Below are 16,506 nucleotides of genomic sequence, written 5' to 3' on the forward strand. Positions count from 1 at the left end.
AGAGAAAGAGGGGGGAAGAGGAGAGAAGGGAAGAGAAGAGAATGATAATTTTAGAAATTAAAAACAGAACAAAAATGGAGTCAGATAGTAGATATGAAAAAAGAGGGGCAAATAGGGAGACAGGATCAGATAAAAACAAAAGATGGAGAAGGAGGGAGGGGAGGAGAAGCTATGCTAAAGGGGAAATATTAATAGGGAGGAAGGGGAGGAAAGAGATAGATAGATATGGCGAGAGGGGTAGGGATCCCAGTGAGCTAGTCTCTCTCAAGAAGACCTTTGAGCCTCTAGGACAGGGGTAGGCAAACTTTTTGACTCAAGGGCCACAATGGGTTCTTAAACTGGACCGGAGGGCCGGAACAAAAGCATGGATGGAGTGTTTGTGTGAACTAATATAAATTCAAAGTAAACATCATTACATAAAAGGGTACGGTCTTTTTTTTTTTTTTTTAGTTTTATTCATTTCAAACGGGCCGAATCCGGCCCGCGGGCCGTAGTTTGCCCACGGCTGCTCTAGGAGCTCATAGAGAGCGCAAATTGGAAAAAAGTAGTTCTGGGCGTAGCTGCATATCCAGCTCTCTCAGGTGGGGTCCTGCTTCCCCAACCCCTCGACCCCTGCCACTACCCCTACCCCGCTTCCCTGAGCCTGAGCCCTCTTACCAATGGTGTGGCCAGGCGCAGTCACTCCAGTCCCAGCCCCATCCGGTGTTGGGTGAAAAGGCTGCTGAACTTTGGTCCGGATGATCCTGCAACAGCATCACAACAGCATCACACATCTCATGCCTCTCCTTCCCCAGCAACTCTAGCCCAGACCTGCAGAGACCAGCCCTCAGCTCCTTCCTCACTCATCTGCCCCCTGCACCCCTGCCCTCACTGACTGCTGCAAGGCATGCTTTCCTTCCTGTTTGCTCTGTGGGTGGAGGCCGTCTGCCTCTGTCCTGCCCTGTGTGCATCACCAGAACTGCAGCTTGATTTTTGGTAGCAGGTATTGGGGCAGCAGAGTGAGTAGAGCACAGCACCCTTCCCCTTGGTGGGGGTGGGGACTCCCCCCTTCCCCTTTCCTAATCACATGCAAATCTCTTCCTGGGCGCGGGACTCCCTAGATCTGAAGATCATTTTGGAGCTGGCTTTCCTATTGGGACTGTACCACACAACTCCAGAGTTGAGGGAGGGGGCGAAATTTCCCTTTATTGAGCCAAGGAGAAGTAACCAGGAAAGGGCTGCATTACAGGTGACCCTTTTGTCCCCAAGATTCCAACACAGCGCACGGTCCCTCTGCCAGATGTCAGGCCCTGGACAACTTCTCACGTACTGCTGTCCCTGTCCAGCTCGCTGGCCTGATGGCCTCCTTTTCTGAGGTCCTACTTGGATCAGAGCTCCTTTACTAGGCTAGCTGAAAAGCCTGGCGCCCGCCCCCCACCCCCACCCCACCGTGCACTCTGGGGTGAGTCAAACACCCCAGGACCGGGGATGAGCTGGCTAGTCAGTGATCAAAGGACCAAGGGCTATGTGATACAGAAGGCCCACGCTGGGGCCAGGACTGAGAAACGCGCCCTTCCACTCACTGGTCAACTTAGGTGCCCTTGGAAGCAATTTTTCCAACAGTGTTGCTCCTCCCTGCAGAAACGTGTGCGATCCAAGTTCACTTCAACCAGCAGGTAAGTCGTAAGCCACGAGTGCACTCCTCTCTAACCAGCTTTTACCGAGCGCTGCCAGACAACAGAAATGAGGCCCTTGCCTGAAAGTGCTGGATATAAAGTTAGGGAAGGAAGACACACACTCAGAGAAAGCTAAGTAACTCCAAGGGGGCCAAGTGTAAGTGCCAAAAGGCATCATCCCCCTTGCGGGCAGGGTAATCGGGAGAGAAGTCACTGAGGAGGTGAAACTTTATGTAGCGCTTCAAAGCAGAGTAGGGCTAAACATACAGATACACAGAGGAACCAGAGGCATGGGGGATGGTGCACAGGGCACCGGGCTACATGGCAGGGGCCCCAAGCCCTGCTTCTGACTCTGCCATTTTTTGGCTACAGAGCTTTGGGCTCATCATTCTACTTCTCTAGGCTTCAGGTTCTTTTTTGTTGTTAGCCTAACAAGCTTAGACTACAGCAAGCATGTCAAACTCGTGACCAGCAGTCCGCATGCCTCATACATATTGAAGCATGCAGCCCGCTGGCTGCGAGTTTGACATGCTTGGACTACGGGATCTCTAAGGTCTCTTTCTCCATTAAAAAACATGATTCTAAGATGAACAAAGAAGCAGAGGGTGAAACATTATAATCAGGTGTTGGAGGGGAGTAGAATCAAAGCATGGGAGCCAAATGAACCTGATGTTTCAGGGGCTCATGCCCAGACCAGTCAGCCAGAACAGGGGACGTATGGAAGGGAGGAGAGGAAATAAGGCTGCAAACTTGGAAGTGATGAGAACTGTGATCTCCCACTTACTGAGCATGTATTATGTGCCAATCTTACATGCAATTCATACCACTTATATACACCAGTGTTAATTCTCACAGCCTCCACGGTGCACACTATTACCCTCATTTTGCAGATTGGAAACCAAAGCTGACAGAGGTTAAGAAGCTTACCGGAGATTACACTGCCAATTAGGGTAAAGTTAGAATTCAGTCTCAAAAGTGAATGCTTTCCTCACACTTTTCCCAATATATGGGGACCAGGTTTAGAGGGTCTCAGGCCCACGAGTGATTTCTAAACTAGAGGGGGCACATACAAACTGGTTCTGGTAAAGCAGTATGGAGGCAGGAGGCGATGAGGGGCTGTTCTCAGGAAAAAAAGGAGAGAATTTGCAAGATATTGGTGAAGGCAAAATGGCCAGGATTTGGCAATTAACTGGAGTCTATCGTAGCTCTAGAGACGCAAGTCTGGTAACTGAAAAGCTGGTGGTTTTATAATCAGGTGTTGGAGGGGAGTAGAATCAGAAAGAGGGATGCATGTGGGGATGTTGGTCCTAGACATGCAGCATCAGGTGGGGGAGGAGTGTCCAGGTGGACACGCCCACACCCAGCTGGCATAGCAGGTATGGATTTAGAACAGTGGTTCTCAACCTTCTGGCCCTTTAAATACAGTTCCTCGTGTTGTGACCCAACCATAAAATCATTTTCGTTGCTACTTCATAACTGTCATGTTGCTACTGTGATGAATCGTCATGTAGATACCTGATATGCAGGATGGTCTTAGGCGACCCCTGTGAAAGGGTCGTTCGACTGCCCAGGGGGTCGTGACCCACAGGTTGAGAACCACTGATTTAGAAGGTTGTCAAGGCGAGGAGTGTTGAGAGGTTCAAGAGGCCTGAGGAGTGGACCCCACTTTCAGAGACTGGGGAAAGGAACCTGACCTTGCCAAGGGGTCGGAACTGGCCACACAGGAAAGGGCAGAACCAGGATCCGCAGTTTCACCCAACTCAACGGAGAAGAAAGTTTCCATAAGGAGAACATAACTCACAGTGTCAACAGCGACAAGAGGATTGGAGGGAATTGGGAAGAAGAAGGGGCATAGATTTGGGGATTTTAGTGACTACTAGTGACCCTGGGGAGAGCAATATAAACAAAGAGAAGGAGCCAGACAAAAAGAGGCTAGGAAGTGCATAGGAGGAAAGGAGAGAAAAGTGTGGAAGCCAGGGGGGTGAACTGAGTGGAGGGAAGGCTTTTTAAGGTAGTGGCAACATGGATAATAAGCCTTTAGGCTGAGGAGGAAAAACCTGTGAAGAGGGAGCAATTGGTTGGCTAAGGGATTGTGAATGCTGGTGAAAGCAAGGCAAAACAACAAGAGAATGGAATGGAGAACATAGGGGAGGAATTAGGGAGAGATGGCATATTTTGAGGGAGCCAAAAGCTTTGAAAAGGAGCTTATTCTCTTAGAGCAAGAAGGCAAGGTCATCTCCCAAGAGTTGGGGTGGGGGGAGTGTTTGGAGCATAATCACAATGGGAAAGACTGGAGTAGCTAAGGGCGGTGTAGACTGGTCTACAGGAAAGGCCTAGAGCAGTGGTTCTCAACCTTGGCTGCACATTAGAATAACCCGGGAATCTTTTTAAAATCCTGATTTCTGGGCCTCATCCTCTGGAAATTCTGTTTCTTTATTATGGGGTGAGGCTACAACATTAGTAACCAAGAAACAGAATTTCCAGAGGATGAGGCCCAGAAATCAGGATTTTAAAAAGATTCCCAGGTGATTCTAATGTGCAGCCAAGGTTGAGAACCACTGGCCTAGAAGGAGGCGGAGCAGGTCAGAGCAGCTGCTTCTAATTCATTGCAGCAACAGCTTCTGGGATCTCACTGACCTGTGGGTGGCTCTGGACTAAGGAAGCCTCAGAGCTGGGGCTGGATGAGACAGGTAACCACTGGCCTTGTGGAGTTTCTCTTTGTTACCCAGTGCCTCTGACCCCTGGGGCACAGGTGCAGACTTAGCTGAGGCAGCAAGTGATGGAAAAGCACAACTCCCTGACAGTGGCTCGGTGGTGCCTGGAAGAGGAGCTGGGCAGGTTGCCGGCTGTGAGTTACTCACTAATACTCTTGGTGTCCACCCGTGCCCTCTGGGCTGTGGGTATTTGCAAGATCGAGAGCTGATCGCGGGGAATTTAAGAAATGGGATTGTGGAAACCTGATGGCCAGCCATTGCCCTCCTGCATCTCATACACAATCCAACAACTCACAGGAATATCACGAGGGGCTAAAAGGATGGAGAAAAGCAGTTGTCTTGGGTGACTGCTTGATACTATTTCCCCCAGTTCCTCCTCCCCTTCCTCCAATTCTTTTTCATTCTTGGCCCTACAGACAGCCAGATACCTCTATGGCCTCCAGGGTCCCAGGCAGGTTTGGCCTGGAAAGTCAAGTAAGTTCGGCATATGGGTCTTTGGAGGGTGCAGTCGGGAGCCCTGGAGAGCACATCTCTAGAGTTGGGGGCTGGGAGATGCTATTTCCTGTATCTGGAAAGACTGCCCTGTCAGGGTGCCTGCTCCCCGCTTCTTTTTCCAGCATGCTTTTTTCCACGGGGATGTTCTTTCTCCTCTAACTTTCCTGGGACCTCCAGGGCTCTGTCGGGGCCCAGCGTGGGGACTTCAGGCAATCAGTGTCTCCCACACTCACAGGAGTATGACTAGAGCAAAGGGAGAAAGCTCAGTCTGGGTCCCAGCTCTTGTTATTTATTGCCTCTGAAACCCTTGCAGTTTCTTATCCCCTCACCTGTATAATAAAATTCTACTGCTACTTACTTCCTAGGACTATAGTGAGGATTAAAGATGGTAACTCATGTAAAACAATTAGTATGATACTTGGCTCAACAAGTACTAGCTATAATAACAACAAAGAGTAGTAGTATTCCCATGGGCGACCCCTAGGCCTGGCTGTTTTCTATTTAGCGGCTGAGCCAGGTGCAGGCAGGAGGCCTCCCAGCCCAACAAGCCCCTGTCTGGTCAATGCAGCCGCTACAGAGACACTGAGAAGACAGGAAACCGCAGCAGCAGGTGTCACAGCCTGACCCCAAAAGAGGTTGCATCAGAGAAGACAGACTGGGCACCCCTGCCTGGGGGTGGATCTGTAGACACTATGAGTAGCAGCTTCTTCTGGACCCAAGAGATACCAGGTTGAGCTTTAGAGTAAAGGATGACAAGGCAGGTGGAATCACTCCATCTTGGGTAAATTCCCAGGAAGCCTTCAGCTCCCACCAAGAGGAGAGGGAACCAGTCTAGTGGCTCTGTGAGACAGAATGAAAGCATGTAACCAGCCGCATAGTAATAGTTTGTTAAACTCATGAAGAAACACAGAAGCCCTCAACAGTTTAAGAAAGCAGTGGGGACATTCTTAATCCTCCTCTGGCTCTACACCCTCTTCTTCCTCCTTCTCTCATCCTTTCTTCTGTGTTTCACTCTTCCCTGCCCTTCTCTCTGTCTCTCTTCTTTGTCTGTCTGTCTGTCTGTCCGTCTCCTTGCACCCTGAAGTCCCAGTGTGGCTGTGTGAGTTTATTGATTTCTGGGAGCTGGGGGAAAGTGGGAGGCAGGGCTGGGGTGCAGACTCAGGGATGGAAATAGAAGGCTATAAATTATTTGTGACAGGAAAGCAATAGTGGCAGAGTGCTGAGCACAAGTCCTGTGTCACTATTAGATTCCTTTTAGCCCGATGACACTGTAAAAAAGGTTAAGTGTCTGCTGGAATCGTACACCTGGGGGGCCGGGGCAGCCTGGGAGCAGAACAAGCCACTGAGAGCAGGTATATCAATTCTCCAGGCCAATAATATTCCTCTCATTGATCGCCACGCAAAGTTCAAAAATCTCATTACAGCCAGGCAGACCGGGAACTTTTTACAAATCAATAGAATGATATAATGTATGTATACTTAGTACAAATGTATCTATTCATCTATCCATCCATCCACGGTCCGCCTCAGGGTTTCCAAGTTAACCTACCCATCATATTATGTTATGTTATGTATGATATTATATTGCATTATATTATATGATAATAAATGGTGTGCAAAAACTCCCTGAGGTGGGGACAAGAAGAGGACCTATTAGCATTGAAGTGACCTCAGCTCACCTTGGAGGGAGTTAGGTGGCAGTATTTCCAGGGCTAGGCTAGCCGGGATTTCCAAGAGCAGTGTGCTTGCTTCCTTAGTGGAGGTTCCAGTAATAAAAACAATTGCCCTAAATATTCACCAGGTGCCGGGCAATGGTCTAAGTGCTTCAAACACATGGTTCGCTTAATCTTCACAACAAACCATTTTACAGATCAGACATATTATTACTTGGCCAAGATCAACCATTTAATAAACGGCAAATCCGAGGTTTGAATTCAGGTAGACTAATCCAGGGCCCATACCCTGACCCGCCAAGCATACTGCCTCCAGGAGACAGGTACCCAAAAGTCCCAAATCCAAGCTCCTACATTCTGGTCCTCTTGTTTTGTTGTGTTCTGCAAAACAAAGGTAAGGAGCTCCCTGAGCTTCAGCATCCCCCTCTATAGAATGGGAGTAATAACACCTGCTCACCAACTGCTGACAATGTGATATACACAGGACCTTGAGCACGTCCCCATGAAATCCTGTCCAGCTGCCTGGGACAGACTGCCTTCTCTACTCTGGAACCACTTCCAAGTGGAACGGCAGGCTAGCCCCAGGCTTGGTCCTATCGCTGGATTGCTCAAAGGGTCTTTGGAGCAAGATGTCAAGTATCTTCATTCTTGTGTCATATGCAAGTGTAAGTCACTTTAAATTGTCCTGGGGTAGATAGCTCACTCACTTTAGTTTTTGCAGAAAATGTTGCCCTGGTAGGAGGAAAATCCACCCTGGTTTGGTAAATGAAAGGAACTCCAGTGTAGAGAATGGTTCAGACTAGCTGGCCCCACTGCACACTGGGCCAGAGGAGTGGTAGGAGGGGCCCCTCCCAGTGACTTCATAGGTATTCTTATAGGCTGGATCATTCTGGAGGACAAAACAATATTTGCTTCAGCAAAGGATATTTTGCCCAATGAATGCCGGTAATTGTTTCAACTCAGGCCTTTTGAGAGCTGCCAACATCAGGCATTTGTCCCTGGCTCAGCCCCAAGGCAACTCAGAGCAACGCAGATAGCTGGAGAGTTTTCATGGCAGAACCTCGGGTGAGGTATCATAGATCATCGAGGAAAATTTCACCTCTCCCAAAAACGGTTCCTACCTCTCCCTACTCCTGAGAAGTCTAAGGAACTGGAATCTCCCCTCTGTACATCCCAGGAACTGAAAAGGTGAAATTTACTACCTCCACCCCACAGAGGAAATAGCATCCATCCTGCCCACCCCACTGGCAGCCCCGAAGTGCTGCACATAAACTGTTTTCTGAGGCTTCCGCTTTGCAATTTGTGCAGAGTTTAGAGTTGTCTGCCCGCACTCACTCCCATGCCCTGTGGGTTTCAGCTTGGACAACTGACCATATGTCAGGCAGGGTTGTGTGCGCGAGAATGGTTACTGATGGGGGGAAGCTATGGGCAGAACCTTCTATCCTGCCTGTAGGAGGATGTAACTGGAATACACAGGTTCCAAGGTTAGCAGGGTTCCCCCGAAATGTACCAAGAGCTTCTGCCTCTTGTTGCTTCTCAGAAGTCAAAACTGAGCTTCAAGAAATGAGAGCCCAACTATAAGCTTGCAGAAGGGTTTCCTCAAACTACTGTCCTTGAACTGCCTGCATTAGCTCTCCCTGGGGTGTGTGCTAAATGCAAATCCTGGGTAACGTCAGACCTGATTAGAGTTTCTGATGGTGGTCAGGCCCAGGAATCTGTATTTAAGCAAATTCTCCAACTTATTCTTAAGCTCTCTAATATTTGAGAAGACGACCTTCCGTCAAGGGGTGAGGAAACCGTCCTGGTGGTTAGCAGGGAAGCCCTGAGAGAGCAGGGAGAAAGGCTTAGTGAGTTAAGAATACTTCGGGTCCTTACTCATACTCCAGCAATGGACATTCCTCCCCATCTGCTAATCCTGACTCCAAATGACACAGTAGCCAAAATTCAAGAAGCTCTCAGTTCCTCTGTGGGAACTAAACTATAGGTTAGAAATAAAAATAATTTCAAAATAGTTTTTGGTACATTCCAGGATGAGAGATTCCCAGTGAATTCTTTAGGTACTGGGCATATTTTCTGCATCAACGTCGCCTTCTAAGACTGGCACTGAGGGCGATAATCCTTCCACCACGTGTCCCCGGGAGCCCAGGCCAGATACAATTTACTGGGCTAGATGGGCCATGGGGCTGGCCCAAGGGGGCCATAGGGATGGTTTAGATGATGAATGGTAAGCATATGGATTGATTTAACTTCAAGATAGGCATAGGTTTAAAAATTAAGGGGCAATGTGTTTAACTAACCATTTGGAAACCGGTCTGCAGTGCATGCCAAGCCCAGAGCCGTGACCAGACTAGCTCCTCTCATCACTGGCCGTGCCCTCATCTGCGAGGGCTTCCAGGCGAGGGCTTGGGGTCGCCTGCTGCCTATCACACACATTCCTGCTGGCCCCGGGAGGCTCCAGAGGCTAGAAGACTGCCTGATATGATGAAGGGTGCTCCTGTAGACTCACTGCTGGGACTAATTCCTCCCTGTCTCTCCACTGGCATGCCTCCTCCCGCCCAAGCAGAAGGAAGCCTGGAGGAAGTGCCTTTTAGCAGCAGCAATCTCCCAGAGGCTGCCTGGCCTCCCTGCCTCCAGCCCCACCCTCTCTCACCTGGTTAACGCCAGCATTCAAAAACAATGCATGGTTTCTCTCTGTCCACCTACAAGAATGTGATGTGGCTAACCCCTCTAACTGCTTCCTATTAGCTACAGGATAAACTCAAAATTCCTCAGCCTTGCCTTCAAAATCTCCCCTAATCTGGCATTCTAATCTTCTGTTCCCCTCTTCCACTCAGGGTCGAGTATAGAGCTGAAACCTTGTTTTCTTGCTTACTCAATTCACATTGAACCCTCCCCTAGACTGTGAGCTCTATAGGGGCAGATGTCAGGCTTAGATTTCTCGCCATTGTATTTCTATCACACAGCAGCAGTGCCTGGAATAATGTGAATATTTAAAGATTATTTGTTTAGTAACAAATAAGTGTGACTATTAATAGTAACAATAATATAATATTAAGGGATATAGTGAGCGAATACATGTTTATTATGTACCAGGCAGTGAGCTAAGCACTTTACATGGATTATTTAATTTATCCCTCTTTTCTATTATTGTGGGAGTTGAGGTTCAGAGAGGTTATGTAACTTGCCCAAGGTTACACAGCTGTTAAGTAGCAAACCTAGGATTTAAACCTGGGAGTCTGACTCCAGACTCCACGCTGCTAACCGCTGGGTAGAATAAGTCAATCATATCAAGAACAGATGGAGAATCCATGAGAGGCTGGGGCTGAATAGAAGAGCTGCATATAATAATAAGAAACATAATAACCATCATTTATTTCATATTCACTGTATGACAGGCATTGTAACAAATGCTCTTTCTCATTCAAATCCTAACTACCACTCTATCAAATAGGCATGCTCTCTATTATACCAAGGAGACAACAGAGAGGTTAAGCACCTTGCCCAAGTTCGTGTGCTTAATAGCACTGGAGCCAGACTTTGTGTCCGGGCCTGTGACTCCAATATCTGTAGGCTGAATCATATTACATCTTCTGGAAATATCTATGTTAGTAGTTTTTTGTGTTTATTACCTATTTGGGAATGAACAAGTTTTCCCTCCAGTCTTTCACATCCATGATCTGGACAACTGAGCAAATGTATATGTAGATAATTAATAGAAGTTGCATGTAGCCATGATTCTAAAGATGCTGACCCTCTCCCCCACACATGCCATAGTTGTATTTGATAAGCATCATACCTGCATTACAAAAGAACCATAATTTTAGGTTAAGGGGTCTGGTAGCCATGTCTTTTATATGCACTGGTAGATTTGGGGTGTAGATTTTCCAAATTCTCTGTATCTATCTAGCTTTCAAATCATGTACATAATTATGTGGAGATAATGCATAAGATGTGTTTCTCAGTTTCTATGTTTCTAGAAACTATTTCTATGATTAGTGTGTCTTTATATTCATGTCTGCTCTAATGCATTGATCCAAGGTTTATGATACTGGATGTATTTATTGAAACCAACTTCATGAATTTCTGCCCAGTTATGCCTATTTCTGTCAAATATGTAAGCCACAATCATACATGACTCCACACTCATCACTGTTCCCTTCCCAGGGTGTCTGGGACGCTCACATCACAATCATGTTATTATATTGGTCCGTGCACAGTATTGATGGGCATAAATGTGCATTTGTATACCTGTGTGTCTTTCTATCTATGGCCAGGATGGGGTGGGGGTAGAGTGATGTGGAAATGAGAGACTTATTAAATGCCAAGTAGATATGCAATAAATTTCATTGATTTTATAAACTCCAACTTGTCTTCAGTCTCCTTCCATTCTTTATCCTGGGGGCATTGCAACAAAAACCTATTTTAAATACCTTTACTTCCCCCACCCCCTCCCCAAAAAAGTGTCAATATTTTATTTGGATTTTTAACTTCGCTCCATAACAGTTGTTTGACCTCCTGACTCGTGCGAGTCACATAAATTCTGGGACTTTATTCAGGAGCCATGTTCTTGCTATTGAATAAGCAATTTGGGAGGGTGAATTAATGACTTGTGCTGTTGCTGGAAAGTCCCTGAAGAAATATTAAAATTGCTTGCAGACTGAATCGATACTCAGTGAACACCCAGCAAGAGGGCTTCGGTTCTGGAATGACCACAGAAGGCAGGGCTTGGTGGAAGAAGGGGAATTCCAGCACCCAGCCTGGCAAGCCCCCTCCTTGCCCACCCCTACCTTTCTCTCCATCCCTGGAGCTCTGTCATTTTCAGTAACAGCAAAGTCTGATTAAACCCCAACCCGGACAAAGCTCATTTGTCCTTTCTTGCAAAGCAGGCTTCGGGGACAGTTTACTCTCTTATGAGCAACGAGAGCCTGCAGGCATGTTGGAGGTGATGGTCTGGACACATCCACCTGCTGGAGAAACAGGAGGGCCCTGCTTTCTGGCGGGCTGTGCCGTGCTTGGGGATCAGGAGAGCACCGGGGTTTGGGAGGCTGGAGCTGTGACCATTTTATGCTGGGTACACAGAAGGGTTGGGTGTTGCATTGCTGACTCCAGCTCTTTGTGTGTTTGACCAGTGCTATCACTCAGATGCCCATATGATTTCAGCCTTTGTGTATACGTGTGCCTGTGGGATGGAAAGTTGGAATTGTGTTGTGTTATTGTGTATTGCATTGTGCCATTGACAGCTGGCTTAAGGTTTGTTACTTGGTGTTTTGTGGTATTGTATTGAGGTGACTGCACTTTGTGTAACACTGAGTTAGAAGAATTTAAGTATTGTTTGGTGGCAATGTCCATGTTTCTGCTTTGAATTATTGTGTCCGTTGATCATATCAGCATCCATTTTTTTCCACATAATGTATGTCTCAGAGATTAGGTTAATGGGTGTCTCCTTGGTGATGTGAGTTGAGTAATGATGTTGGATCTGGGTGGTGGTGTATAATTTGGTAATTGCTTTCTCTGTGTGGTTGTGGGTGAGAGAGCCCACCCTTTAGCTTTTTAAAGCTTCTGGCTTCATCAGAAGGAAGATTCTAGAAATGCAGAACAAATCTCTTCTTGACCAAATGCACAGTTCTATTCTTGGAAGCAAACTCCCCCTGCTCGATGGAGCAGTTCTGACCTTACCTCACTGGCACAGGTCCTGATGCCACACTCCCTACATCTGCCTAATTTGGAGAGTTAAAGCCAAACTCTATGCCTGTCAATAGTCTAGATCCCTGATGGTGCTAGAGGAGGCTAGATGGGAGAAAACTCCCCAATTCCAATGGGAATAACAACATAAACTCTGGTTCCAAGAATCCCGTTTGCTCCACTCTGTAGCTCTGGCCACCAGCAACTTCTTCCTTCCCAGTATCCCCAGATGATGTAGCTCAGCACTCACAAAACCACGCACACACCACGGAAGAGAACAGGAACAAGTACTAGCCATGTCTTTCTACTAAGACTCAGGGTCTCTGTTCTGAACTTGTAAGTAAATGCATGAATACACTGCCAGGCATGAGATGCAAAATATACAGAGCTCCCCAAGAGGTTACACATGCCTGCACTTCCTTTGATCAAAAGTTGATATGAAGTATGAATTAGCGCATAAGCACATGTGTTTCAGAGCCAGCACTACATGGGCTCAAGTCCTAGTTCTGCTACTTAGCCTGTGGCCTGAACAAGTTATTTAACTTCTCTGTACTCTTCATCTATAAACAATCAATTAATACATGCAACGTGCTTATAACAATTCCTATTGCAGTGAGAAGTTGTTAGCTATTATTATTATTATGAATATAAGGACTCACCAAGTAAAGTATCCATAAGCTTGGCCTATGCATGTGTAGAAACATGTACACATGTGGGCTAATATCATACAAAATCCTATGATAAATCAAGATGCTTGTGTGATTTAAGCAGAATTGCAAAAACTAATAGTCAGAGGCAGTCAGGTGGGGGCAGAAGGTAGTTCTCTTCTTGGCCTTCTGGTCCATTTGGACAGTGGCAGGGACTGGGGGTTGATAGTCTGTCTTTACACAGAGGGCTGCATCCAGCCCCATGAGGATCAATAGACATAAAGGAAAATGGCCCATATATATTTTATACTTATTTTAAAAAATGTAAGTTCTCAGATTTCCAATTTAGCTCACTTAAAATATTTATTTATTTATTTTAAAATATATTTTATTTATTTTTTACAGAGAGGAAGGAAGAAGGGTAGAGAATCAGAAACATCGATGAGAGAGAAACATCGATGCCTCCTGCACACTCCCCACTGGGGACGTGCCCGCAACCAAGGTACATGCCCTTGACCGGAATCAAACCTGGGACCCTTCAGTCCGCAGGCCGACACTCTATCCACTGAGCCAAACCGATTAGGCAAAATATTTATTTTTTAATTGAAAAAATCAGGATCTCTACCAGCTAACAGGTATACATGAGGAATAGGAGAATCTAGGTGCTAAATTTGGGAATTAAGGAAGGAATCAGATAAGTGAATGTTAAGACATTTGGATGTGGATCTTGAAGAAGGCCATTGAGCTGAACTTGGTTACTCAACTAGGCCAAAGGCGCAGGGAGAATTTAGGGCCTCAGACTTATCTCATGGGTTTCTCATAAAGCTGGGGAGGCCAGAACACATCATCATGAGTTTGGGAAGCTTTGGTTTTCATCTTTGCTCTCATTGGGCACAGAGTAAAATGGAGAATTTTCAGATGTGCAGTTACTTTGAGCCATTGCACTAACTCTTAATTTTTCCTTAAAATCTTTTCTCCCTCAGCAATGGAAATAGTTGCAATGATTATCAACCCCCCGCCCCCATGCTTCCCTGGAATATATAGATATGTGGGACAATTTGGTAGATAGATTTGGTTTGAATTTGTCAAACAATTGCTCACTTTTTCCTCTTCTCTTACCTCATCCTTTCTCTTATCTCTATTTTCTCTCCTCTCTTCCCCTCCTCTTCCCAATTTCCTCCCTTTCTCTTCCCTCTATGATATTTAAGAATCAGAGGAATCCTTCAAACCTATCAAGTAAGGAATTTTTTTCCATTACCGTTTCATTTTATCTTTAAAAAAACCTGCAAAATGCAAAGCACCACAACACATGAAAATGCCGTGAAGCCCAGAAAATGCCAGCCTTCAACTCCTCAAACAATAGTAGACTCATCACAGAGAAGGAATGTGCAGTCATACGAAGATGCGACGTTGACACACACACACACACACACACACACACACACACGCAGGCAGGGCTCTCAAAATGGACAAAGGGGGAAATTATGTAACTAATTCTGTTCAATGGTTAGATAACTGAGTTAGTTATAGAGTTGTTTGTTTGTTTTTCCTGGATGTACACGGAGCGGGCCCCCTTCCTAAATCCAGTGGGGCTCATAGCAGCCCACAATTCTCACTGGCATTCATATACACAATTCTGTCCACACAATATCCTTTTGGCTCCTCAAGCATTTTTATTTTTAAAATTTCAGTGTTTGTGCACACTAAAGCCAGAACTCATACACGTTGACATAGACACAGAACAGGAAATATATACTTGATGACTGCTGTTGCCGTAATAATAACTAGCATTGACTGAGCACTTGCTATCTCCAGGTGCAATGCCAAGCAGGTTTATGTGGACTAACCCATAAGACCTTCATGAGAACCTATAAAAGATCTATACAATTATCCCCATGTCAGGTGAGTGAGGAAACTGAGGCCCAGAGAGGATATGAGATTTACCTCTAACCGTGCAGCTAGTGAGTAAGGAAGCTGGATTCACTCTGGCAATTCTCTCCAGAGCCTGCTTTCCTATACCATAGGTTTATGTGAATTGCCTCACACATAGCAGGTGCTTAGCAAAGGTTTTCTGAATGGATGAATGAAAGAATAAATGAATAAAAGACAGTATCTACTAAGATCCCTGATATTCTCTTTCAATATGGCAAAGTGGATTCCCGTATGGAAGCCAGGCCTAGTTGACAGCTTAGGTGTATTTGGACCAAGTGATTGGCCCTCCCAACCAACTTCAGGTGGCAGTGTCCATCAGCTGTGCTTGTTCAAATACTAAATGCTCTAAGCTCCAGATCTCCACTGGTTTTCAGGCCAAGCCCAGTCCCCCTTCAAATCAGAAATGAGACTCAAATGCATCAAAGATGCTTTCTAACCACAATACTTTGTTTCTTAGAGTATTTTCCTCTGCAGACAGAGGAAACAAAACACCAATGAAACAAAACACCAATGAAATGCAGATAGGTATTCATTCTGTGCCTAGATAAAAACTAAAAATTTCAATCAATTACTTAGACATCTCCAAACTACCAGATACTTGACATCATATCGACAACATTTATTAGATGACTGATTAAAGGTTTTGGTTTTCATCCATATGTTTGGGAGTTAACCTGTTCATCAGCAAGTGCTCATGGTTTTCCAAGAGACATAAGTGAACAGTAAAGGAAAAAACCCACAGAATAAAATAGACTAAAGAGGACAGGGTAGCAGCTATTCGACAAAACTAGTCAAGCAGACTCCATTCTGGGAATGGGTTGCTGCCTTGGAGATCCATTAGAACACGGATCCAGCTCACCAGAGACTCGTGTGCTTAAAGACCTTTCAAAACCTTATAAGGCTGTATCCTTGGCTGTTTACGGAATTGGACCCAATCAGATCCCAGCATGACGGAGCTGATGGATCAGTCCCAGCATCTGGTATAGACAGCCCGCGACTGACACAGCTTCATCCCTACTGTCTTCAATTCACATAAACATGTAGGCACTCGGATGCCCACAAGCCTGTGCACTTAGTGTCTCTACGTATCAACAGTCCGAGCTGCAGATTTTGCAAAGCTGGGCATAAATCTGGTTTGTGACTTTGCACAGGTACCTCTATTTGTGATTTAGTGCTGTGCCTTTTATCATCTCTCCTCCTTCCATTTTCTTTCCCTCTCTACTTTTTAATGCTATTTACAGCTTCCTTATCCATAGAGCAGCACAGCAATCCTTCAGTGTCTCTACTGATATACCCAAATGATTTTTCTTACCCAGGTTTTCTCTCCACTCGACTTAATTTATGTTTTAGTAAACAGGACTTTAGATCACTCCATTCAATAGTATTTAGGGTTATCACTTTTATCGAAGGGGCCGTGGCACTAAAGGATCTTTGCAAGGGACATTTGTTTATTCTTATGAGAAACCGGCTCTCCCTGCGTGCGAGAAGGCTGTGTGCGTGTGGGCATGCATGCACAGCGTTCTCAGTGTGTGCCACTATGCTCCATTGCCCTGTGTCAATGCCACTTGGCACTGGCAGGAAGAGCCCGGTGAAACCATAATATGGACAGAAGCTGACCCTCAAACTGCTGGAGGTAAGTCCAGGCCCCGGGCCCTCCCTGCTCCTGACCAATCAGTTCTTTGAGGACCAGGCCCATTATATCTAGCCT

General features: G+C 46.0%; 1 protein-coding gene across 10 annotated transcripts in view; it reads right to left on the reverse strand.

Moving 5' to 3' along the window:
• Window positions 1-16,506, reverse strand: part of PAX2 (paired box 2) — a 92,134-nt gene that overhangs the window by 48,091 nt on the left and 27,537 nt on the right. For all 10 annotated transcript variants that reach the window (XM_036336304.1, XM_036336297.1, XM_036336296.1 and 7 more), the window contains exon 5: window positions 658-743. In XM_036336304.1, coding sequence (XP_036192197.1) covers window positions 658-743 — 86 coding nt within the window. The remainder of the gene's footprint in view (window positions 1-657; window positions 744-16,506) is intronic.

This window comes from Myotis myotis, unplaced genomic scaffold, assembly GCF_014108235.1.
Source record: "Myotis myotis isolate mMyoMyo1 unplaced genomic scaffold, mMyoMyo1.p scaffold_m19_p_15, whole genome shotgun sequence".
In the NCBI taxonomy this organism is placed as follows: Eukaryota; Metazoa; Chordata; class Mammalia; order Chiroptera; family Vespertilionidae; genus Myotis; species Myotis myotis.